This window comes from Malus sylvestris, chromosome 14, assembly GCF_916048215.2.
Source record: "Malus sylvestris chromosome 14, drMalSylv7.2, whole genome shotgun sequence".
In the NCBI taxonomy this organism is placed as follows: domain Eukaryota; kingdom Viridiplantae; phylum Streptophyta; class Magnoliopsida; order Rosales; family Rosaceae; genus Malus; species Malus sylvestris.
In genome coordinates, this window is record NC_062273.1 from 5,608,452 (window position 1) to 5,635,545 (window position 27,094).

At 38.0% G+C, this 27,094-nt stretch overlaps 2 protein-coding genes across 3 annotated transcripts; one reads left to right on the plus strand and one right to left on the minus strand.

Moving 5' to 3' along the window:
* The first annotated feature begins 10,854 nt into the window (after nucleotides 1–10,854).
* Nucleotides 10,855–15,000, plus strand: LOC126600546 (metal tolerance protein C2-like). 2 transcript variants are annotated; one of them, XM_050267128.1, is made up of 10 exons: nucleotides 10,861–11,493; nucleotides 11,588–11,696; nucleotides 11,798–11,837; nucleotides 12,307–12,383; nucleotides 13,027–13,115; nucleotides 13,790–13,859; nucleotides 14,131–14,169; nucleotides 14,252–14,402; nucleotides 14,494–14,583; nucleotides 14,675–15,000. In XM_050267128.1, the coding sequence occupies exons 1-10, from the start codon at nucleotides 11,076–11,078 to the stop codon at nucleotides 14,774–14,776; spliced, it is 1,185 nt and encodes a 394-aa protein (XP_050123085.1). In that variant the 5' UTR covers nucleotides 10,861–11,075; the 3' UTR covers nucleotides 14,777–15,000. The 2 variants fall into 2 exon arrangements, 1 of the variants encoding a protein (XP_050123085.1); XR_007615472.1 differs by lacking the exon at nucleotides 14,675–15,000 and having other exon boundaries at nucleotides 10,855–11,493; nucleotides 14,136–14,169.
* Nucleotides 15,001–18,181: 3,181 nt separating this feature from the next.
* Nucleotides 18,182–20,663, minus strand: LOC126600545 (probable L-type lectin-domain containing receptor kinase S.5). Its single transcript, XM_050267126.1, has one exon. The coding sequence runs from the start codon at nucleotides 20,369–20,371 to the stop codon at nucleotides 18,398–18,400; it is 1,974 nt and encodes a 657-aa protein (XP_050123083.1). The 5' UTR covers nucleotides 20,372–20,663; the 3' UTR covers nucleotides 18,182–18,397.
* Nucleotides 20,664–27,094: the final 6,431 nt, after the last annotated feature.

Genomic DNA, 27,094 nt, shown 5'->3' on the forward strand with positions numbered 1-27,094 from the left:
TGATGCATCAGTTCTTCATGGAGCCGCAGTAGAGGCTCAAAGACGAGAAACTAGAGAAGGTGGAGATGTTTCAGAATCTTTTGGAGATTCAGAAGCTAAAGACGCACTCGAGGCAAACATTAGAGCGCCTAAGCAGAGAAAAGTAGTTATGGTTGAGACCTCAGAATCTGAACCTGCATCACCACCCAAACTTAAACGGCCAATCCCCACCAGAAAGAGTAAGATATCAAGGACTATCCAGGTTTCCAAGTCTTCAGCCTCGTCGGTTCCAGTTTCTAAGGCAGACATAAAGAAGCAAAAGCCTTCAAGTAAGTTTTTTGCTTTCCTTTATCAGACTACCACCCTTGTTCTTTATCTAATTGTCCCTGTTTTCTTTGAAATCAGAGCCTCAGGCTTCCAAGAAACCAACTACTGCATTCAGGGAGGATCCACTGGGAGCTGAAATGCGTAAAAAAGCTGAAGATATGCATAATGTCACCTTCAGTGAGCTTGAGGTATTTGCTTGTACTTTGACCATGATTGCTTGATTTAGGCCGTAAGGGAAGAAAAGATTCTTCCGCTCGAGGCCTTTTTATCATTTGCCCGAAAAACAAGTGTCTCTCCTCCTCGGGCTAATCCTTTAAGAGTGCATTTCCCTCATTCTTGAATCTTGAATAACTTTATAATCTCTTCGAACAGATGACCGAACTTTCTCTTCCTCTCTTTTATCCAGGTTAGGGTATCTGCCCCCTTGCCTAGCCAAGGTTCACCTCCAAAGTCTTATATTTCTCCTTCTGCCCTGGAGGCAACTCCAGCTTCTCAATTTAATCCAGCAACATGAGTCATGTTGCATTTTGTGGATGAGGACAACAGTTTGGTGAGCAGTTATCTTGACATTGAACTTCTATATACTGTGCCTATAATAACTTTCTATTTATCTTTTCTCCAGCCATCTCCAATACATGAATCACAACGACCATCAGTGGTGACACTTGAAGAACCCGTAGCCCCTGAGATTCCTATAACCCCAAAGGTAGCTATCTTGCAGGTGCTTCCTTGCCCGATAGCTACTACCGATGAATCTCCTTCTTCTCCTCATATTCAAGTATGGAGGCATCTTCTCTTTCAATTTTCTTCTCATAAACCGCTTACCAACAATTGCTGCAATCTCTGGATGCTCTTAGGGCATTGGTGAAGGTTCGGGCACAACTTTTTCTTCCCCTGCTGGTGGTAGTGATTCTCCTAATTTAACAGGAATTGATACTTTTCCCTTTAAAACCTAAGGACCCATTCAGGTATATTTCTTCTTCCCAAAGCCTTTACCTTAAACTGTCTTTCTTACCTTAACCTGTTTTTCTTTGGTTCTTGCAGCAGGCCCTAGGAGAGGTTTCGGGCAAATCTCCCCCACGTTTGGTACATAAGACGGAATTCCCCCGGCCGCTTTCAACTTCTGGAGGTACAAGGATTTCCCTTCCTGGAATTGAGAAGACCGGGATCGAAACTGGAGTTCTGGCCTCATCAGTGGTCACTACTCCATCAGAAGAAACTGGAGTACGAACCCCTCCCCCTTCTTTTCCGACAACTACTGACTTGCCCAAACTTTTTGAAGAATTCGGGCAACTTGAGACAAGGCTGAAATCTTCAAAGTGTTATTCTGAACCTTCCGGCTTTCAAGAGCAACGCCAAGCTTTCCAAGAATGGGTGAGGAAGGACTTCTCAGCTTCGTTCAGCCTCAAGGCTCTTCATGACATAGAAAAAGTTACGATAAAACTTTTCAAAGCTGGCCAGCTATCCAAAACCCAACATGATTCCTTTATCTTTTTTTTTTGAGAACTTGAGGGCTCTCAGGGATCAACATCAGAGAGCTGAGAGACAAGCCAATCCTGTAAGATGCTTCAAGGAGAAAGAATCAAGTACTTCTGCTCAGGTTGAACAATTGATGGATAAGGGCTTGCTGATAAAAGAAAGGATTGAAGTGGTAACTTCTGAAATCCAAAAGCTAGAAGAACAACTCATTGATCTGAAAGCTGAGCAAACAACTCTTCTTGGCACCCTTAAACATCAAATTGAAGAAGTCAAACTTAGAGTTAGAGCACACTAGGTCTCAACTTGTTAATAGTAACACTGTTCTGGCCGAACCTAGTAGAATTTTTGCAATCATGCAGACTTATCATTCCCGAATAATTACTAGGATCACTTGTAACCCTTCTTTTTATCAGAATGAACATGTATTTTTCCTCTGCTTGCCCCACTCATGGAATTGTTTGAAAAACCCCATATTTATATATTCGGGCAACTCCCTGCCCCTTCTTTATTTTCTTTTCTGCTTCCCCTACTAATACCAATTTCAGGACCTGATCATGATCACTTGGTCCCTCTTCTGGTGCTATTATTATTATTATTATGGGGGTGTTGGGGCAACAAATGATGATCCCCAAATCAGGTTGATCGCGTTGATAAGGGCTTCCGGGAAAGGGTTTGTATCAACCATCATACTGGCTTGGGGTTTGTCAAGCAACAACTTTCCCTTCACTATAAGGTCTTGTATCCAATCTCTGAATTGGACACAATTGGCTATAGAATGGTTGAAGGTATAGTGTAACTTGCAATGTTTCTTTCCCCTTAGCTCTTCTGGTTTATGCATCTTTTTAGTACTGTCGGGAAACATTACTCTTGCCCGCACCAGCTCTTCATAAATCTCAGGTGCTTTGGCCAAATCAAATGAATAACTCTGGTACTTAGGAGGGTTCATAAGGACAAACCCTCCATCATTCATTACGATTTTCTGGTATTTGATGGGTTGAACCAACCCTTTCACTATCAATGGTTTGAAAGACGTGGTCATTTCAGCAACACAAACATCAATTTCCTCTCTGTCATGGCCATCTTCATGCTCTGGCCTTACTTCTTCCACCTCCACACGATGAATTGTAGCTTTGTTTTTGTAAAAGGGAGGAACCTTGGAAGTATGCTTCACTTGTTGTTTTTCCAGCAGCAACCTTTCATACTTGGTGGCGGCGATTACCAACTCCTGTAACTCGTTGAATTGAGTATCATAGAACCTTTTCCTCAGAGGTAATCTTAAAGCCCTTTGAGCAATTGATATAAGCTGAGCTTGGTTAACAGGGAATTGGCATCACATTCTTATCTTTCTGAACCTCATCATAAAATCCTCTGTGGACTCATGGTCGTATTGTTTGACTTCAATCAGGTCATTGATAGTCATTTATGGCTCTATTTTGTAAAATTGTTCATGGAAGGCTATCTCCATCTGCCCCCAGTTGGCAATAGAATTAGAGGGCAATAGAGAGTATCACTGAGATGCTAGCCCTGCCAATGAATTTCCAAACAACCTCAACATGTAGTTCGGGTTGTCTTCATATGCCATACAATGATTGGAGAATTTGAAAATGTGATCTCTAGAGGATACACTGCCATCTTCTCCTGTGAATGTTGGGAATGCAGGCATTTTGAAGTTGAGAGGAAATGGGTTTTGCTCATCAATGTATTTAGGATAAGGTTTTTGATAAGTAACCCTGAATACTGGACGAGCTCGTGGTTGAGCATTATGAGCCACCATCCTCCTTAATTCAGCTAACTCCTCCCCCAGTTGCTGAGTAATTGTATTATCATGGAAGATAAAAACAGACTCATTCTTTGGGCTTCGGTCAGTGCCCGCACCTGCTTCCTTATTTGATTCGGACTTTCTCCAGTTGACTCATCCTCCTCCCTTATTAGCCAACGGGGGTGGCCTATAAGGAAGAGGCTTATCTGAAGTTACGAAGCTTTCTTTTCCACTGGATTCTCTAATCATTATGGGCATCCCATACTTTGGTCTTTGTTCACTCTGCTTCCTATTATTAAATGATAATAATGGGAAGCTAGGGAATTCTTTCTCTAGAACCGGTTCAATCATGGGTTGACTTCCTTCAAGAACTTCCTTTTTCTTTCCCCTATCTTTTTCTTCTTTAAATAACGGAAATAGGGGAATAACTGGTTCACTTCCGGAGGTAACCTGACTCATCACACTTCTTTGAGCACCTTTTGGGGTAGAGAACTCCAGATCTAATATCCTCTGTATATTCCCTGTTAAGGTACAAAGTCTACTTACTTCTTATTTGGTTTCCAAAGAAATTCTTTCCATGCTCTTCAACACTTGTATCATAGTAGCCTGCAGTTCTTCATTAGTTCCTTTTCCTTTAGACCTTCTAGATGAAGTCGGGCTTTCCACGACCACCTGTCCTGATGGAGAAGAAGGATTTCCTAGTTGATCTGTCATTTTTAGCAAAGGTTGAGATGATTCGTACTTTGTACTCTTTCTGAAAGTTTTATGGCTTCTCTTCTTTGACATACAAGATTGAAATGAAATCCCACCGGGCGTGCCAAAACTATGTTCATCTGGAGGAATTTTCGATGGGAACGTTTCTTGGCCGACGAGCACACATCTCCCCGAGAGGTTGGCGCCGGTTGATTTTGTCTGTCGGGCTTCTGCTTATTGGCGGGCTGTAAGAGAAGGACATAGTTGATTTTGTCTGTCGGGTTTCATTGTTGCAGAAGTATTACAACTGTTATCCTTTAATCGCCCGAGCCCGAAGAGCAGAACGAACCTAGATAGGTGCCTTTGTAGGGCCTTAGGTATAGGCCTTGAGGTTTCCCATCAGAGTTAATTCTATGCTCAAGCGTTCTATGGCAATCATAATATAACAGAAGTAAAACTGAGAAATAGGCTTATTACTTGCACCCCAAGTAACTTTGGACTTCTTGTTATCAAGGACTGTCGTGGATGGGTTAAGTGCACATACAATTCTTTTTTATGCCTTGAGACCAATGACTTTTAATTGATCAATCTTGTATGCCCGAAGGGTTAGAACTTATAAGTCTTTTAATCACAAACTTGCTAGAAATAACTTGGATACAAATGGAAGTATACATCATATTACTAGATAAAAATTCAAAACAAAGAAGGTCGGGCAAAGTTTTCACCTTGTCGGACAAGGCTGATCGTCTTGCAACTTCATCTCTTTGTGATTTACAAAGGGTTTGAATGCTAGAAGGGGAGATTGGAGGATGAGTTTACAGGAGGAAATAGATACTACAACAAGATTTAGACAGGGTAGCAGAGCTTTTACAAAGGCTTTTTTGGTAAAGGTTGATCCCGAAAGGGATGAAGGCTTGGTGCTGACTACAGCTTCGTATGCAAATCTGGCTTGAGCAGAGTTTGTGTATTTGTTTGTTTGATTGAGTGTCAATAATCCTGATTTCTCCTTCTCCTTTTATAGACGATTTGGCTTGGCTGTCTGCAGCATTATTCTTGCCCGAATGCAGCTGAAGGGTAGTGACTTATCAGCCTTTTACTCGTACTACCATTATAAAGTACTTTTGGGCTGATTAGCTAGCTAGTCTACACCACTTGATCTCTAGGTAGGTGATCAAGTAGCTTAAGTGAGCTGCATTTAGTCGGGAACAGAGCTTCTTCCTTCTTCTGGGCTTCGACTGGGCTCCAGCTCCCTTTCTTTTGGATTAACCCCCTTTTGAGCCCAAAGTTCAAGTTTTAACCCAAACAGTAACTAGATTCCCAACAATGTGTGATATTTTTCTTGTGCTCAAAACACATAGTAATTTTAAATATGATTATATAAGTGGTGAATTTTTTTTTAAGTGTCCCGTATTCTGGACATATTAGAAAAATTCAACATCAACGTAAGTTATTATCCATTGCTAAACAAATCAACAACCTTATTATCCACTGCCAAACAAACCTAAGTTATTATCCAATGCTAAACAAATCAACAAGTTGAACTTCACAAATATTTCCAGAAGTCAAACCACAAATTTAAGGATAATGCTACAGGAAACCAAATTTGCAAATCAAATAATGTGTTATCAATAGGAGAGATTTTTCAATATGACAGTCACACGAGGTGGTACACAACGTGTCCCTATATAAATGGTGGGTTATGTCTGTTAAAAGGTTAATAACTTAAAAATTAAAATTTTCCACCAGTTCCATAGAAACACGTAATGTACCATTCTTGTTCTCGTCACAACTAAAAATTTATCTACCAATAGGAAATAAGCACGTTAATCAACACTTAAATAATAATCTAATAATTAACAACTACATCATTTGATTTGCAAATTTAATTTAAAAAATTTGGTGTTCCATATTTAATCAAAAATCACAACCAAGACCATATGATTCTCTCACATAGACCGTTGATCACATATCAGACGGCATACACATTCCACAAAAACCCGGACCCCACATACCATGAACAAGTCGACTTCTTCAACCTAAAGGTCACTTTAGAGCAACTCCACCTTGGGAAACCTCCCCCCAGTCTATTCACTATTTAATCCACCCAATGAACAGTAACTGCCTTTTGCATCTCTACTGTTGCACTTGAATAGCCCTGACAATAAACAATTAAATATTAGTTTTTTTTAAATAATACAAAATAATTTTATTTGTAATTTCGGATAAATTTTTTAATCGTTCTCGTTGCACCACGTGTCATTATCCAAAAAGACAATTATTGGTGATGGATTTCGATAAGATTTTTATCCAATGTCATCGTGCCACATGTCGTTACCTTTTCAGAATATTTGAGGATAGATTTCGATCAGATTTTAAATCGTTTTCATTGCGCCACATGTCATTATAAAAAAAGATAATTATTGGTGATGGATTTCGATAAGATTTTTATCAAATGCCGTTGTGCCACGTATCGTTACCTTTTCATAATCTTTGAGGATAAATTTCAATTAGATTTTTAATGAATGACGGTATGCCACGTGGCACTATCTACAACCTAATCCTTTATGAATCATCCATATAATCCACCATCCATTTCTGAATCATCCATATAATCCACCATCCATTTCTGAAATCTCACACCAATTTTCTCAAGATCTCTATCATTATTCCTAGTTTTCACTTCCTTCTTCACCATAATCAAAATTTGTATCATTATTCATAGTTTATGCTTTCTCCTTACAATGTCTTCTTCTTCAAGGATGATGTGGGAAATCGATCAGTAAGAGGAAGAATTGTTTAACCAATCAGAAGGAATGTTCAATCTTTAGGTGGCCCAAAATGAGATGGAAGATGATGAGGAGCGTAAAAGGAGAGATGATAAAGCAAGAATGGGCAGAGCCTCACATTCTTGTCGAGTCATCTAAGCTGTGGGTCAGATCTGCAAGCCCAGCCGTTCCGCAAACCTCGATAGAAGCAGGCAACGACGAGGTACAGATCTCTTGGATAATTATTTTGTCCATAGTAATGCATTCCTTGATATGTATTTTAGACGTCGTTTTAGAATGGAATGACATTTGTTCAACAAAATCATGATTGCTATTTGCTACCATGATTTTTACTTTGTGCAAAAGAAAGATGCTTTTGGTGCTATGGGTCTCATTCCTGAGCAAAAAATTACTACTGCATTGCGGATGTTTGCATATGGAGCATATGCAGACCAAGTGGTTGAGATAGTGAGGATGGGGAAATCAATCATTCTTGAGTCCCTTATGAGGTTTTGCGGAGCAATCGAATCTATATACACTGCATAGTACCTCTGAAAACCTACTCACATGGACTTGCAATGACTTCTGAAGAAGGGCGAGATGCGAGGTTTTCATGGGATGATTGGAAGCATCGACTGTATGCACTGGACTTGGAAAATTATCCAAGTGCATGGCAAGGCGCTTATGGGGATAGAAAAGGAGCAAAAAGTATCATTTTGGAGGCGGTGTCATCTTTTGATACATGGATTTGGCATGCATTTTTCAGGATTCCGGGAGCTCAAAATGACCTCAATGTCTTTACCCATCCCTAGTGTTCAACGATGTCCTGCAAGGAAAGACACCAAAAGTCACGTACTGGGTCAACAGACGTAAGTATGACGGACCATACTACCTAGCATATGGTATTTACCCAACGTGGTCAATGTTTGTCAAAACAGTGCCACGTCCGAAAAGTGCAAAGGAAAAACACTTTGCAAGCTGTCAAAAGGGGTGCAGGAAGGATGTGGAGCGTTGTTTTGGTATCCTCCAAGCTCGATGGGCGATTGTCAGGGGTGCTACCAGAATGTTTGATGTAGAGTCGTTTCGATCCATCATGATGACGTGCATCATTCTTCACAACATGATTATGGAAGATGAGTACGATTATGATGCCGTTGATGAATATGAGCCAGACACGATGAACAATTCCAAAACACAAATATATTGTGCTTATGACGCCATCGAAGAACTCGTGCAACATGAGCCATTATAAATGGATGGACGTTACAATGAAAGACTCGTTCAACGATATACTGCACTTCAAAGGCCATATATGCATAATGCTCAGTAAATTGACTTGATAGAGCACCAGTAGCAATTGAAACAAGCTCAAGATACTTAAGTTCATTTAGTGTGTTTGTTTTTATTTGGTGTGTTTATTTAATTTTATTTGGTGTGTTTTTTTTAGTTCATTTGAGTTTTTTTTTTATTTGGTATGTTTATGTAATTTTATTTGGTGTGTTTATGTCATTAGAATAAAGATTCTCCTAATATAAATAAATTACCAAATTAAATAAATTTACTCTCACTTTAAATAAAGTACTAAATTCAATAAATTGGAAACAACATAAAATACTCTATTCAGTAAATAATAAATTACAACCCAAAGTACTCTATTCATCATCACTTAACCAATTTGTGGTACTAGGATGATCTTCTCTTGTGGTGCTAGGATGATCTTCTCTTGTCATGCTAGGACCATCTTCTCTTGCTCTCGCTTCTCTTGCATGCCTCCTTCGAACCACATCCTCTTTCTCCGACTTCCGCAAATGTTTAGAATTTGGAGACTTCCTTTCTAAAGGCGTGTTCATAATGTCACGATCTCGTTGAGCCATTCATTTTTCTTTAACATGTTCCCTTTCTTGCCTAAGTAGCTATCTTTCTCTCTCATTAGCTAGAAATGCTCTCTTAACAGCTGCAGCTTTTGCCTCATCTCTAGCCTTATCAGCCTCAAATTTCGCCATTTCCCGGGTCAAACTCAATTCACCTTGGCGAGCAAGTTCTTCCATATACTTTGCATAATCATTCTTGGAAGCACTTCATTTTCTCTTTGAAGCCTTCTTACCTTAAGGCCTAATTGGATAACGGGTTGACCCCAACACTTGTTTAGGGGGTGTTTCGAGCACTTCTTCTGTGTCATCTTCATGAACATGCCTACCGGTTGAATGATCGGGTGTAGAGTGTAAAGGGGTGCTGTTCATGAAAACTTCTGGACCGACATGCACAACTTTGAATTTAGGACAATTTTGACAATATTCCAACATACCCACTGGGTGAATGATTTGTTTTTGCTTTTGGTTTTACCATTATACCAAGCTTGTACTTGAAGTTACTACACAATGCGGGAGAAGAAATAATTATAATGAAAGTAGGTAACAAATAAATAATACACACAAATAATTATAATCAAAGTAGCTAACAAATAAATAATACAAACAAACAAACAAATAAATAAATAATATATTGTTACCTGATCCGTTAAATTTTCCCCACTTCGAAGATTACCACTAGCTTGTGCCAAGGTGTCTCTCCACGTACTAAACAATTGGCTAAATAATTTCCAACGACTGGATATCGATTATTTGGTTCTTTTCCCACCAATTTTCTCAAGAAAACTGGTATGAATAAGACTCCACATTTCTCGCAATTGCATCTCATTACCCGTAATCGGATCATGAGTAACTTCAACCCAGCTAGTACACAATGCAACATCTTCAAAAAGCGTCCAATTCGTACTTGCATCAGTAGTCATTTTGTTGGAAAAAAAAATTGGATTGAAACTTTGAGAGAAAGATAGGAATGTGGTTGAAAGTAGTTGAGAAAATATGAAATTGTTGTGTAAGGTAGAAGATAATGAGAAGGTATTTATAGAAAAGTAAAATCATTTTTTTTTAATTTTTCAATTTTTTTTTTGGATTTTTAATAATTTTTTTAATTTTTAATTTTTTGTTATTCACCTAATTAATCCATACCATTGGATTTAAACAAATTTGAATTCCAACACTCCAGATTGTGTCACGTGGCACAACGGTAACATTTATGATTTTTTAACTGTTTTTTCTTTTTTTATTTATTTTTAAAGTCGAATAACGTGTACCGTTGATCTCAGATCCAACAGCTGATATTAAATAAGGTTTTTAAATTTTTATTACCATTGGAAATCCAACGGTCCACAATTTGTAGCCGTTGAAATCCAAAGGGTGTGGGGAAGCCATGTGGCTCCCCAATGGTAACAAAAAATTAGTGCGCTGCGGGACCCTTTTTTCGGACTTTCTATTCCTTGACGCACGCCCACTCGTGCTTGAACGCCACACGCCTGGCAGAAAAAAAAACTAAAACAAGCGTCTGACATCAGCTGACGTCGGACTCACCTCAAGTAGGCCTGGCATTTTAGACCCAACCCGTTAACCCGACCCGACCCAACCCGTTAATATTTGTATTTGGGTGGATGCTTAACGGGTCGGGTCACTAACGGGTGAATCCGTTAATAACCCATTAAATAATGGGTCACTTTGGGTCAACCCGTTAGGATCCGTTAACACCCGTTAGCACCCGTTAGTTGATGATATTTTAGTAATTTTAGTAAAGTCTTAATAACAAAAAATAAACTTTATGCAAAAAAAAAAAAAAATTGTTAACGGATGAAACGGGTGACCTGTTAGCTTAACGGGTCGGGTTCAGACGACCCGTTAACTTAATGGGTCGGGTTAAATCTGATCTAAACCCAATAAACCCGACCCATTTACATGTTTAACCTCAAATACTCGGGCCGGCACAATCCACGGGCCTGGCGCTTGGCCTGCTCGGGCTCCCTCGCCAGCCAACGCTGGACTTCCTCCCTCGGGCAATCAGGCCCTGTGCTGAGGCCTGTCCATTGAGCAATTGCTCCCGCTGGAGCTGCTCTTACTTGACCTTCAGTCTTCCCCTGGCCCTAATTGGAAATTAGGGTTTCCGAATGAGTATGAATCTCCGACTTCGATCCTTTCAATCTAAACCGTAACCATTCAATCCAATCAGACTCCCGATCATTCTTCATGGACAAATCCAATTCATTCAAAGCCACCCAGAATCCATGGAGCGCGGATTTCGGACTCGGCGCCACCGATCGGAGATTGGCGTTTTCCCGCCAAGCCTCGTTCCAGCAGTACCGCGAACCACCGCACACGCCTGTCTCCATCAATTTCGACGACTCCGAGGCCACGCCGTTTCTCTTCCGGAGCGTGTCGAGCATCGACGTTCCGCCGGGGGCGTATTTGACGGAGGAAAGCGACGAGCTTTTCGGGGACCGGAGCGTTTCGGCCGAGAAATTGTCGGTTTTGGTGCTTTTCGAATCGGTGTTTCGGATCTTGAGGTCCGGAAACCGGTATATGAAGAGGTTGTTCTTATTGATTTCGCTTAATGTGGCGTATTCGACAGCGGAGTTATTTATTGGACTCTTCACAGGACGTATAGGTTCGTAAGTCGCCATTAATTGCCTAAATTTATATGAAATTTGCGATGTTATTGCTCGAATTTTGGTTGAATTGTTATTTTGGTTCGTTTTCAGGTTTAGTGTCGGATTCCTTTCATTTAAGTTTTGGTTGTGGCTTATTAACGTTTTCATTGTTCGCTATGGCGGCTTCTCGAAAGAAGCCGGATGGAATTTACACTTATGGGTAAGATTGTTAGTAAGATGGCTGGAGTATTAATGTCTTTGGGCATAATTTGGATTGAGAATAATGTGTATCTAATGACTTCTTTTTATTCGTTTAATCAGGTATAAAAGGCTTGAAGTTTTGTCTGCTTTTACCAATGCTGTAAGTATTTCACATTTCCCATATTATGGCAATTTTACCCGCTTTCGGCTTTCCTAATAAATTAGGAAGCTTTGCGTATTTTGAGACACTTTGATTCTTTTACTTTTGGTGTCCTGTGGAAATAACTTGTGTCTTACAACGGACATGGCATTGATTTGAGAACAGTCCATATAGTTAAAAAATCAAATTTATGTCGATTCTCATTTTACATTTTCTTGGGAACTTGCAATCCAAGTGCCATTATGTTTTATTTGACTAGGTTGTTTCCATAGCCACTTTTAGATGTAAACTTGATGTCTATATATGTTTTCACTTTTGTTACATCTTTTATGTATCTCAACTTGTTGCATTGGATGAGATTGCCGTCCCTTTTCTTTTTGTTTGATCATAGCTATTGGATTGGTTTCTTTCATATTTCCTCTCGGCTAATACATGGACTTTGTTTTGATTCTGCTGCACATGTAGACAGCTGTTTCTTTTGTTTATGTCATTCTCATTGGCTGTCGAAGCACTTCACGCATTCATACAGGATGAATCTGAACACAAGTAAGTTGGTTATGCAAACAACAATAATCTGACATTTGACAATTCAAGGTCCTTTTCCAGTGATTTTGTCAACGGAACTTTACTCTTCACCATATTTTGTATTTTGGTATATACACTTTTTGCTTCTGGGATCTCACTATTTCATTTGCTTTCACTGTTGTTCCAAAACATTCTATATATGTTTATATTATTTCATGTGTCTTCAGATTGTTGTCTTTGTGGTCTATTAAAAATGTCCTTGTGTGGTTCACTGACTTGCTAAGAAATTACTATTGAAGACTAATTCTGAGAAAGTTAAGTTCGGTATAACATTGAAGTATAGTTCTAATATTGTCTTGTGGCACAGTATAAAGATCTGCTGTCTCTTTACCAAATGTTTTGTAGGTTCACATGTTTAATAAGTATATCGGACTTAAACTGGGCTGTCTGACAAGGGTATCAGACAATGATTTTATTTTAATGTGATCTCACGATTTGGTACTCCGTTCATACTTATGTATTTATCTAATGAATTTGGGCAGGATTTCCACTGGTCTATTCATCATTAGGCAAACTACTGTGGTAGAAAGTTTTTGGTTCCTCCTTTTGTGGTTATAGTTTTTATTCTGATGGATTTTGTTGTCTGCCAATTATCTGGTTGTAGGCATTACTTGATTGTTTCGGCTGTGACAAATCTACTGGTGAACCTTATTGGTGTTTGGTTCTTCAGAAATTATGCTCGTGTAAATCTTGGTAAGTTTTCAGCTGTATGTTATGTTTTGACATTGAGAACCATTTGTGATTGTCTTGACCATCTATGAAATTCACCATGGTATTTGTTTCTGAGACTTGCCCCAACTCACCTAAAAAGATTGCCGCGGTTAGTCTAGTTAGAAAGATTGTCACTGTTCTTTTGCATTCTTTTGAAAGTTCAGGATAGTGGACTTAACATATACCTTGACGCAACTTAGTTAAAACTTGGCATCAAAAGCCACAAAAATCACCCTTGTTTTTGGCCCAACCTAAATAATTGCAATAATACAAGAGTAGTAGAAAGATTTTGGCGTAACAGTTGGAAAATAAAGTTTTCCATGACACATCAGAATGGTGCGGTTACTTTCCTTACACATATATTACCTTCATGGTATGTTGGTCGTATTTTCTGGAGACCACTGGTATTGGTGTATCCATCAGTGTTTGGTTTAGCCTTTATGATCTTTGTACATCCTAATTTTGTGCCTTCACGTCATCACAAAACAAAAATGGATGCTATTGGTAAATGTGTGGGATATGATTAATATGTGCATTCTGTATGAATGACTCATTTCCCTTTTAAGGGATTTACTTTTGAGTATGAGCATTGGGAATGATATTTTTTGGTTTCCTTCCTTTACTTTTGTTTTATATGGTGCACGTATGTCATGCAGTTTATAGAAATGCAGAAGATATGAACAATCACTCAGTTTGCCTGCATGTTCTTGCAGATTCAATTCGCAGGTACAACATCCTCCCCCTTGTTATCTTTTTTTGTTTAGCACACTAATTACCTTTTTGAATACATGTAACAACATAAATATTGTCTTGCCAGTCCGTCTGGCAGCATACGAAGATTGTACTGCCAGACACTGAATCTAGACCTTTAATCAGTTTATTCTTATTAGAAGTTCTGTTCCAGATTGCCAATATAAGTCGGGTGAGACCCTATGTAGCTATATATTTATCATGTGAACTTTTATCTGAAGCTGGTATATGGAAATTTGTTTCCCAGTGCAGGGGTGATATTGGCATCCTGGTTTTTATCTATTGGGTGAGTAAATAATGCTTGATTTTCTGTCTATTTTTCTTCTCTTTTGTTTGCCTTGATTTGAGATCTATTTTCAACTATGTAGGGTTCAGAATGCAGAGGTTTTGTGTTTCGGATTAGTTTCAGCTGCAGTTTTTATGCTTGTAATGCCATTATTTAGAGCGAGTGGTGGTATTCTACTCCAAATGGCACCACCAAACGTCCCACCTTCAGCATTGAGCAAATGCTGGCGACAGGTGGTGTATATTTGCTGCAGCATGGCTCAATCCTAATGTTTTATTAGCAATTGAGTTATTGATGTTTGTTTTGACATTATGTTTTTGTCAGATTACTGCCCGTGAAGATGTATCTGAAGTTTCACAAGCACGGTTTTGGGAATTGGTTCCTGGTCATGTTGTTGGGTCGATTTCAGTACAGGTAACAATTATTGTAAATAACTTCTGTAGGTCAATTTTCGATAAGGATATCCTACCTTTACGGGTCTGATTTTAGTCGATGATGCTAACAGGTAAAGAAAGGAATAGACGATCGCCCCATTCTTCAATATGTGCACGGTTTGTACCATGATTTGGGAATACAGGACTTGACAGTGCAAGCTGACAATGTCTGAGAATTTTTTTTCGGGTTGGTTTCTGCATTGTTTGGTTGTTTGGTAGTTGGGTGAAGATAGTATTGGATTCAAGTCTGAGATGTCGATTTGTCCCAACTTTTTTCTTTTGAAACCAAATTTCCGATGGAAGAGAGGAATTTAATCGGATCCGTGTCATTGTAATCAAATATTCTTCTCTTTTATTCAGGAAATGTAGTTGCGGCGATGGCAGAGGTTTACGATTCCGTTCGTGTTTCATTCATTTGCATTTTGTTGTCTGATATTCACACACCCTTAACTACTTTTTTCACACCTTTTTTATTTTTTATTTTTTTTAATACTTAGTTGGTATCCTACTATTGAATCTTTCATATATACCCTTCTTACTTTTTGACTTTTGAGAGTTGTTTTTGATTTTTGATTTTTACACTTGGAAAGAATCAACACTCAAGATAAACTCCCAGACTTCTCTGTCCCCTGTCCTCTTTGCTTCCATTCATACCTTCCATGAAAAGCCAATCTATTACCCTTCTTTATTACTTCTTGTGAAATCCACAATGGATGACCTGACAATAACAGATGAAGAGCTCTAGATGGACATTGAGTTGCAGAACATATTGGATATGGCATGCAAGGAGGATCGCATGCAAGAAATTTCAGAATGCATTTCTCCTCTTAACACTTTTGATGGTAAGTTTCTAAAGTATTTTCTCAAATTATTAAGATTGATTTTGGAATTTAGGGTTTTTGTTATCTTCTTGCGTTAGGTTTTTATCTCAATTTGTTTTTTTAGGTTTATTTTTCTCTTTCCCTAATTTGTGGTTCAAATGTCAATCGAATGAATGAATACTGGTGTAGTTTTAATTTTTAGAGAAGATTTTCAAATTATGGATCAGAAAATTAAAAATTGATTTGTGTTGGTTTTGGGGAAATTAATTTTCTAGTGGTCCCCAGTACACTTTAACTTAATGGTACATTGGTATTAGGTTTAATTGTTGTTGTTTTACCTAGGCTCCATGAACATATGGAATTATTGGGTGCCTAATCTCAATGTGCAAAAATCGATGTAGATAGCGGCTTTGCAGCTTAAATTTCGAGTATGCTGCCAATAAATACCTACACATTGTTCAATAATTCTTGTCCATGAATGAATATTCAATCAATCCATTTACTGTATTAGTTTGTCAATCAATACAATTCCATAGCTTAGGATGATAAGAAATCCTAACGCCACCCATATAAAAATTAAGAAAGGAAATTTTAGGTAATACCCATATCGGCATAGGATTGTAAAAATTGATACAAAAATAATCATGTTTCATATATTTACCAACACACTGCTTAAAAGTTACCAATTGTTAGAGTTAAGTTTGATACATACAATGTTTTGGTGTAAACTTGATATAATGTATACAATGCTTTGGTATAAATTTGATACTTAAATGTCCAGCCCATTGATAAAACCAAAGTATATATTCTACATATATAAATGTGTTGGTTTGTGATATATAGGAAGTCAACCAACGATTGATGAGCCCGATTAAATGCTCTTTTTGTTGTCCAAATGTTTTGAAAGTCGAGAAGACCTCATCGGTGAAGTTCGTAAGATAACATTAATGTAAGGGTTTGCAACCGTTATTAGAAGATTTAAGACAAATACATATGTTCCTATTGGTTGTGATAGAGGTGGGGTTCATCGAGCCTTTAAAACTTCACTAGATGAAAGAAAAAGAAACTTAGTATCTCGCCTCATAAATTGTCCATTTGAAGTCAGGGGATGTAAAATGAAACGTGAAGAATTTTGGAAGCTAGAGATAAAAAGTTTATTGCATAACCATGAACTTTCGAATGACATGTGTGGACATCTTTCTTGTCGTCTTGAGATAAAAACCAAACGCAAGAAGAGAACAAAAACCCTAAATTCCAAAATCAATCTTAATAATTTGAGAAAATACTTTAGAAACTTACCATCAAAAGTGTTACGAGGATGAATGCATTCTGAAATTTCTTCCATGCCATCCTCCTTGCATGCCATATCCAATATGTTCTGCAACTCAATGTCCATTTGGAGCTCATCATCTGTTATTATAAGATCATCCATTGTGGTTTTTCACAAGAAGTAATAAAGAAGGGTAATAGATTGGTTTTTCATGGAAGGTATGAATGGAAGCAAAGAGGATAGGGGAACAGAGAAGTCTAGGGTTGATTCTTGAGTGTTGATTCTTTGTAAGTGTAAAAATCAAAAATAAAAAACAACTTTGAAAAGTCAAAAAATAGGGAGGATATATATGGAAGATTAAATAGTAGGATACCAATTAAGTACTAAAAAAATAAAAAGATAGTGAGAAAAGTAGTTAAGGATGTGTGAATATCACAACCCAACATTTAAACGACTTGGGAACTCTTTTTGGTTTGCATTACGATCCATTTAAACGGCCGTAGATACAATGTGAAACCCGAGCCACCAACATAAGAAGGGCGGGTAGCAGCTGCACCAAACATCATAAGATTAAGAACTGGGAGCGGTTGTGTGATTTTTGAGCTTGGGACATTGCCTTCGAAGGAGAACCTGAACATTGCCGACATGAAATTCTTTTGATGAAGCCCACTCATTTTAATCAACCGCACCAATGGAAGTCCACCCTTTTAATCGCAGCCAACTGTGTAAACAGTAGCAGTAGGAATTCTATTAGGAATAATATTAACGAGGCCGAATTCCATTTACAAAAACTCACAAACAAACCACCGCTCTATTGATTTTCATTAGATGAGTTTCATTGAATTTATTTACTACCCAAATATCAAAATTCAAACTCACTTAACGGAAATCAATGACCACTTAATAATTCCTTATTTTTATGCTGCTTGAGTTGAGAAATGTGGCTTTTGTATTTTGAATTTCTTTGGAGCCTCAGCCATGGAAGTGATGTGCTAGTAATTCTTTAACTTTGAATGCTTTTTATTCATGGGATCACGGAGATTTGCTGCCAAGGTTGATTAGTTTCCGGTTAAAATACTAACACGAACATCTTTGGTTGTGCTGAGGTAACATAACAACGAAACATCAGTGAATTCTAAACCTGTTGAATTTGATATGGGAGGAAGAAACCAATGCCCCGGAATAAGACGGAGCATTGTCTACAGCCTGCAGGGAAATAAGCCCTTGGCTTTTTCTAAGCTGATTTAATTACAAGAACGAAGCTTAAAGCGATGGGTTTTGAGTGAATCAAGTGCTTCAGTAAGACTTCTTTTACTAAATAACATGCGTGTTACGATACAGATGAACAAGCATAATACACACACACACACACACACATATATATATACAGGGGGTGTGATATCCACACACCCCATTTTACTTCTCACACACTTTTTTAATTTTCGGCCTTCGGATCAGATGAATTGAATAAGATCATCAGACAAAAATTATTAAGGGGTGTGTGAGAAGTAAAATGGGGTGTGTGGATAGCACACCCCACATATATGTATGTATGTATGTATGTACGTATTTACAAAGTAAGAAAATGTAACTAGCCAAATTATTTCTGTTACAAAATTACATTTCGAGAACACCAAGGCTTTTCTTGATTTCTGATGTGGCTATATTAGTAATCTTCCACTGAGTTCTGTTAATGGAGTAATTTAGCCTCCAGCCACATCAGATTCTGTATCATCTTTGAACGATGGAGGCATGGCTGGCCACACAAAAGCAGGTCGTTCTTGGGGCAAAGCTGGCGGATCCGCCTCCCTTGTAAGAACCATAAGGACGGTTCTCATAGATGGCCTCTCATGTGGGTTAGGGTGGCAACACGATAACCCCAACATCAGCACGCATGCCATATCAGCCTCGTCGATGTCTCCATCCATTCTTGAGTCAACAGCATCAAGGATCCTTCCTCTGCTATAAAGATCCCACAGGCAATACACTATGCTGTTGTTGTAGTTGTTCTGCTTGTTTTGATTACCAGGCCTTCGTCCGCAGACAACTTCTAGCATAAGAACACCAAATGCATAAACATCCGTCTCAACAGTAGCCCTTCCAATAAGAAATGTCTCCGGAGCCATGTAGCCTGGTGTTCCTGCAATCTCATTCGTGGAGTGGTGAGTCAAGTTACTGTGCTGAATGGTACGAGCGAGTCCAAAGTCTCCCAGCCTCGCGTTGAAATCCGAGTCCAACATGATATTGCTGGCTTTGATGTCTCGGTGAAGCACTCGCTTCTCACATCCATTGTGAATATAATCTAGCGCATGAGCTACTCCAAATATTATGCTGCGCCTTCTTTCCCAGCTCAGTGTTGGTTTCCCTATCTCTGTGCCAAAACTCTCATCCCTGAATACAAATCTGTCTAGGCTTCCATTTGGCATGAACTCATAGACGATAAGAAGCTCATGGCTTTCGTAGCACCATCCAATTAGTTTGACCAGATTTTTGTGACGAAGGCTGCCAATTGTGGTGACTTCTGCAATGAATTCTTGCTTGCCTTGATGTGAATCCTTTGAGACTCGCTTGACAGCTATCTCTTTGTCTCCCAAGAGTCCCTTATAGACAGTTCCAAAGCCACCTTTTCCGAGCTTGTTCTTGGGATTGAATCTGCCTGTTGCTCTTTGAAGTTCTTTCAGTTTGAATTTTGTTGGAGCCATGGAAGTTGTTTTAATCTCATCTTCAATCCTCGGATGCACCTCCTGCTTTGCACCTTGTCTTGTCCCGAAAAAGTAACAATAAACTCCAGTTACCAAAAGTAGTACTACTACTGGGACCGTAATCCAAACCCACAGCAGGTTTGAATTTTCATCTATATGCGAAGAGTGGAAGTCCCAAGATAGGATGCAATTTAGCTGAGTGTTATTGCTCGTGGAAGCTGAGAATCCCACATAGACCTCCCTCGAAAGATAGGCAGAGAGATCGAGAGTGTGAACCAGAACTGGAGTATTCTTCATTCCTTCCCTAGTTTTATTGGTCTGGGAAACAAAGACAGCGATGTTCTGGCTGTCATACTCAATTCTCACTGTGTAATTGGTTTCGCTTGATAGATGAACACCATAGCCAAGCAAAGACACTTGTTGAATCGAGTAAACGCTGTTTACGTCCAACCCCACGTGGTTGTCATCCACATCTTCCGAGTAGCTCTTTCTTGTGTCGAATTCTACTGCCACTATTTTAGCTTCAGCCGATCCGTTTGACTTTGCATTTACAATTCCAAGCCATTCCCCCTCGCTGTTGTCAGGAAGAGTGGGACTTTCTGTTAAGATAAAGGCCAATCCTTCACCACCTGGATTGGTTTTGGGAGTGATGTTCAGCACAAAGGTAGAATTGAAAGATGCTACTCTGCGATCACCGTCTTTTCCCTTCCCCCACAACTTGAACGGTTTTTTATACAAAAACCTTCCAGCTTGGTTCTTGATCGAACCCACGTTACTAACATCAGGAGTCACCTGGATGGCCTTTAAATATATGCGTGAATATTCGGATCGAACAAAATCCTTCTCATCAACGCTGTCTTGAAATGTGGGGTAGCTAAAACTCAAGCTTCCTGCTGGAGTAAAAGCACACAAGTGCAAAAGGGCTAGTAGGAGGACGGCAGACGTTTGCAGCAAAGGAATTTCCATCCTACTCATGAAGATTTTCTGGTAGAGTTTGAGAGACCGAGAAATCGAAGGATGAAGGAGCTATCAAGGTGGAAGGAGAAGGAGAAGGAGGACATGGTCTTTTGCAAAATATTTAAGCTAATTGATGTCAGACAAATGACTTGTATCAGAAGGAAGCTTTTTTTGTCAATTTCTCTACTTGTCGATTTGAATAGAATGAGATAAACAAACAATGGACTTAGATTTTCATATTATTTAGCATCATGGTAATTACTTGAGGATTGTAAAATCAACTAAATTGTGGTTACTGAATTCATTTTTTATGCTTCTATCCTGTTTTTGTCATTACGAAATCTACAACGAAAGTTCCTTGCCAACTGACAAGATCAGGAAGAAATGAGAAAACACAAATTTAAGAGGAAAAAGTGAGAGGTCAAAATGAAAGTAACTGAGAATGAATTAAATGGATCAGGATGCGACGGTGGCAGTGAGCTTATTTCATGTAAAATTTTCTTCTATAATAGGCCAACAAATAGATTAGTACTCTTACATGAATTAAATGGATCAGGACGCGACGGTGGCAGTGAACTTATTTCATGTAAATTGTTCTTCTATAATAGGCCAACAAATAGATTAGTACTCTTACTCACGATCATTCGGTTTAGTGGCATACAATCTCTATTTTGTTGGTTAAAAAACCTTAGTTATCGTGTTATGGCTACTTTATTTAACCTTTGAAAAATCAACAGGTTAAGAGGCCAGCGTTTGAACGAGTGAACAAAAATAAGAATAAAAATTGCTACGAAGTAAGAATTCAATGCCAGAAAATAAATAAATAAATAAAATGAGTTGGTCATGTTGTAGGGAGATTAAGCCTTGGCCACAAGAGACTTGATATTTAATTAATGAAAATGGGCAGAATTATGAAGGTCAAGATGATTGTGTCAAAGTTTCAGATTCTTATATTAAGCCGTTTGATCGTGGCTAAGAAAAGAAGGCTCAACGCATAACTTTCCCAGATTGACGTTTCTGGATGTTTTGAGTATTTTGAAGGTCAAGATGGTATATTTAGAGGAAGATTCCTTCTGAGGATTTGTTAAGGACGTCTCAAGCTTTGGAACCTAATCAGAGTTGATTTGGTCGGTCAAAAGTCTAATTTTATGAGAAGTTCGAATTTCAGTTCAAATAAGAAACCTTTTATTTCCTATTTATCTTATTCTATTATGTTTCCTAGTTTTTAGAAGACCTTTTCTAGGTAGAATTTTATTTTGTAGTAGTATAAATAAGGCTTTTTAGCCATTGGAGAACTTAGCTAGGCTTTGACGATTTGTATTTCAAGGTGTTTTCTATCTTTTTTCTATTTCAATAAAATTCCTTATGTTTTATGGTTGTTCGTAACTAATTTCGGTTTGATAGGGCGATGCCTTGAGCCTTAGCATGAATATGTAGTTTTTATTTAATTGCTTATGATATATGCATGCATACTTTGAATTATTAATCACTGTATTTAAACTGCCTTTATATCTTAATGCTTAGCTACCATTAGGATGTTTAGATAAATAATTGGATGCAATTTGGTCGGAATGCCACCGGAAGATTGGGTATTGCTTCTTGTGATTGATAGTTGTAAGTATACCTAGGGCGAATGCCACGTCTTAGGGGTTGCATGGTTTTTCAAAGGGTTTTCACAAAGTGTAATGAGTCATGCATGTTTATATTTGATCTAAATGTCAAAGACGGATTGCATGTTTGATATACGTTCTAGCTTGAATGCCACAAGTAGAATATGCATAAGGAAAACCTAACCTTCAAAGTTGCATGTGTAATTCATAAGTAATTGGTAAAACTACATAAGATTGTTAAGGTGATGGTCTTTTATCATTATTTTCTAAGATTGTTCCTTTTCAAATTGGTTTCTTTAACTGTTTTAATTTAAAATTCGTTTTTAATATTCTAGGTCATAAAATCAACTTTTTCGAAACTTTGTTTTAAATAGTTAATTAAGAATTAGTTTAAATACAAATTATTCAATCAATTCCTGTGGAAACGAGCCTTTTATACTATAACTATCTTGTTCTCTTGTAAATATTTTTAAGTGTTTTTATTCCTATTTTTGCAGGTGGTAAAAATTCCTATCAGTGCCCCCTAACTTGACTTGTAGATACTTTTACAGAATGTAGTTAGGATGACAATCGAACTCACATTCCGCGCAGTTGTAGAACAATGCGCGGGATCTCGCTTTTCTTCTCATATTTCACAGTAATATTCATCATCATCCCTAACTCGTCTTCAACACTCTGATACACCATTCGTACTTGTGAGTTGTGCCTAGTTGTAGGAGGTAGTTTAACACATGAAACACAGATATACGTTGCATTTCCTAGAAGCATCCTTAGATGAATTTTAGCGCCACTCTCAGCGGCAGTTATCACCCCATTCTTTGGAAGAGTAAGCGACATTTGTAGCAACTATAAGCGAATCCCCGTCATGCTGTCGATATGAGACGGTTCTGAGAGGAGTGCGAGTAAAGTGAATGAAGCCAGTTTCTAGGTAATTCAGCAAAAAAGCCATATAAAATTGTGGTTATTGAATTCATTTTTTATACTCCTGCAACCTGTTTTTCTCCTAACGAAATCTACAAGGAAAGTTCACTGCCAACTGATGTGTCAGGAAGAAAATTAAGAAAGACAAATTCTCTTCTCATAGATTATTCCTTCAATTCAACTTGGAAAGTCTTGAATTTTGGAGTAGTATTGCATGCGAGTTAACGTCTTCTTACAAATGAAATTCCTAGAAAATTTAAAGTTAATTAGTTCCCATATTAAATTTGGGTCTTGTTACACATGGCTTCTGGTCTAGCAGCAGTCAGTCTTCACTTTATGAATTAAATAGATTGGTCACATTGTATAAAAAAAATAGATTGGTCATCGGTCACATTACTTTTAGGGAGAACGATGACTTAATTAAGTTACAAGATCATTGACAATGTATATTATATGCATATTCTCTGTAGAGATCCCCATTATTTTTTTAGGCTTTTTAGTCAAAATGATCCCTGAGATTTACGTAGCACATCACTTTGGTCCCTGAGATTGAAAATCAATAGAAATGTTCCCTGAGATTGTCCACCATCCATTATTTTGGTCATTCTGTTAAAAACTCTGTTGAGTGGTCCCGGAGCTAATACCGGAAACTGAGATTTTTGGCCGGAAGTTTGGGTAATTTTCAAAGTTTCTCAATCGTTTCTTAACCAAATTCGACCCATAATATATCAAAATGAAGATAGGAAAGTGTTGAACAAGATTATACCTATTTGGAAGCCCAATGGTTGTTGGAGATGGCCGAAAATAGCCTGAAAGGTGACTAGTCCGCGGGAAAACTGGAAAACTCGCCAGAAACTGGGTAAATTGTTCGGGCGAGATTTCGACCCTTGCACAGCTCCCCTGGGAGGTTGGCACTTGGGTGAATGTGTTGGTATCTGCTGACTTCTTACTGCTTGGTATGCTACAAGAAGAATATAAAGTTAGTTTTGAAAGGTGCCTTTGTGGGACCTTAGGTATAGGCCTTAAGGCTCGCAATCAAAACTAACAAAGAGCTTGGCGTGCCACTGTTATCTCAGTATAGCAGATGTAGAACAAATTTGGTTTAAGTTGATTACTTGCATCCAAAGTTACTCAAACTTCTTGTTATCAAAGGATTGTCGTACATGGGTTAAGTCTGCCTTAAGTTATTTTTCTTGCCTTGTAAACAAGGACTTTTAGTTCATGATCTTGTATGTTCGAATGAAAGGAGTCCAGAGCCCTTTAAACCATTTGCTTGATTCCAGGTTGTTCTTGATGAAAGCAGGTTTATTAAATTAACCAGATCCGGATGGGAATGGGACTCTTAGGTAGAAAATAACTGGAAATAACTTGAATACATGCTGAAAAGTACATTTTGATGACATACCTACTAATTTAAAAGACAAACAAAGAGATTTGGGCAAGTTTTCACCTTGTCGGGCAGTGTTGAACTTCTTGCAACCACTTCTCTTAGAGTTCACAGAGATTGTACACTAAAAAGGGATAGATGATAAATAGGTTTTACACAAGGGAATCAATATTACAACACTAGGGAAGGTAGCAGAGCTTTTACACTAGACAAAAGATGGTTTTTCTATGAAAACTATTGTTAAAAGGACTGAATCTGGGTTGATTACAACTTTTCTAGGTACGAACTGGCTTGATAGCAGAGTTTGTATGTTGTTTGTTTAATTGGTTTAGTGTCCTTCTTTTTGTTGTCTCTTCTTCCCTTTATAGGCGATCTGGCCCGACTGTTTAGGCTTTGTTCTTGGCTGAGGGTTCTCAGGGACAGTGAGTCATCATATATTTACTTGTAGTGCCACTAGACAGTGCTTTTTGGCTAATAGTGAGTTGGGCTCTGTCAATTGTCACTTAGGTCCTAGGCACATAGCCTATATCTTAGTTGAGAAGGCTTCAATTTGCTCCAGGCTTCAGGCAAATTCAATTTTTTTGGGCGCCTTTGGCCTTTTCCTTATACAAGGCCCAATGTTTAAATATCAACCCAAACATAAACTTTAAATGTTCATAACTTCTTCAATACTCAATGAAATTGAGTGATTCAAAAATGAAAATCATACTTCTCGACGAGATGAAGAGAATGGTGCCTTTCTTGATGGCTAACATTCTGTGGTTTGGCTGAAAAATATCCTGAAAGGTGACTAGTTCGCGAGAAAATTGGAAAACTCGTCGGAAATTGTGTAAATTTTAAACGTTCATAACTTCTTCAATACTCAACAAAATCGAGTGATTCAAAACCGAAAATCATACTTCTCTATGAGACAAGGAGAATGGTAGATTTTCAATAGCTAACTAGTCGTGGTTTTGTTGGAAAACGGTTCGAAAGTGGTTGTCTTGGTCTTATCGAGTTAGCCACTTTCGAGCCATTTTCTGGCCAAAACACTGTGAGTTAGCTATCGAAAAAAGGTACCATTCTCTTCATCTTGTTGAGAAGTATGATTTTCATTTTTGAATCACTCGATTTCCTTGAGTATTGAAAACGTTATGAACGTTTAAAGTCTACCCAGTTTCCGGTGTGTTTTCCAGTTTTCCAGTGGACCAGTCACCTTTCAGGCTATTTTTTGGCCATCTCGGGCAACCATTGGGCTTCCAAATAGCTATAATCTTGTTCAACACTTTTCTATCTTCATTTTGATATATTATGGATCAAATTTGGTTAAGAAACGATTGAGTTACGAAGCTTTGAAAATTGCTCAAACTTCCGACCAAAAATCTTGGTTTCCGGTATGAGCTCCTAGACCACTTAAAGGAGTTTTTAACGGAAGGACCAAAATAATGGGTGGTAGACAATCTCAGGGACCATTTCTATTGATTTTTAATGTCAGGGACCAAAGTGATGTGTTATGCAAATCTCAGGGACCATTTTGGCTAAAAAGCTTTTTTTTTATGATGACTAGTTATGGGGTCCACACCTATCGAATTTCAACAATTTGAACAATTTGTTTTTCATGTTGCATTTTATAGATCATCCTTGCAAAATATTATCCAAATACATTTAATTGAGTTCAAAGAAATTGACAAACACTATCTTCTAAGAAACATTGAAATTTCATTGTAATAATTAAATTAAATAGGTAAATAGTTTCGGATTAAATTGATTTTTTTTCCATGATGATCTATGAATAGAGATCTAATCAATAGACGGTTTTTTTTTTTGGATAACTATCAATAGACGGTTTAGATCGTTGAAATTTGATGTATAGTGGGTCCCACAACTAGACCCTATTTTCAACAAAACAATACTTGGCTATTCAAAAATGAGTAGAACTCCTACTCAAAACTCTTAAGTTTTAATCATAAAGCTTTGTGCTTATGGTTAAAACCGTTCATACTATGAATTACAATGTAAAGATCATCTCTGCAAAAAATAAATTAAAACTAAGGTCGTTTAGTCAATATATTGTAACAAATACATAGACAATTTGTAATGCTTTTACCAATACCGTTCATTTGTTTTTAAATAGTTTGATGACTAAACGACCTTAGTTTTAATTGATTTTTTGCATAGGCGATATTTATAGGGTGATTTATAATATAAACAGTTCTAATTATAAACTCGAAGTTCTATAAATTGACAACGAACAATTTTGAGTGGGAGTTCCTATTCGTCTATGAATGGCCAAGTATTTTTTTTTTCAAGAAAAGAAAAAAAATTGAGAATCCCTTTAGAGAGAGGTTCTATATATATACATAAACCCAGGGAGGGAGTGTCACGCCCCGATCCTGACATACATCCAGGATCGACACGTGACGTTACCAAATACCTGTATCTCAACATACCCCGTCTCCAGAATATGGCAAATCACAACTCAAGAATCGAATCGCATAGTCATTTTTCCGTATACGTTATGGCTGCATCTAACCTCCTCATTAGACTGCCTACGTACCCTTATTAGGGATCAAGCCATTCGTAGTTCGTCCTTTCACTACACTCGAACATTCATCACATAAACCACTGTATCTCATCATAATACCACAAATCAATTATGTAGCACCTCAAGGAGCATTTAACAAGGCACAATATTAATCTCTATTCATATCATCACTCATCCACACATATGCATTCCAACACCATCCAATTGTCACATCAATCAATAATGCCAGTCAGCATATCATCAATAACACATACAATTCATCGAATTGCAGGGCTAGAGCGACACAGTTCGGCCGAAGT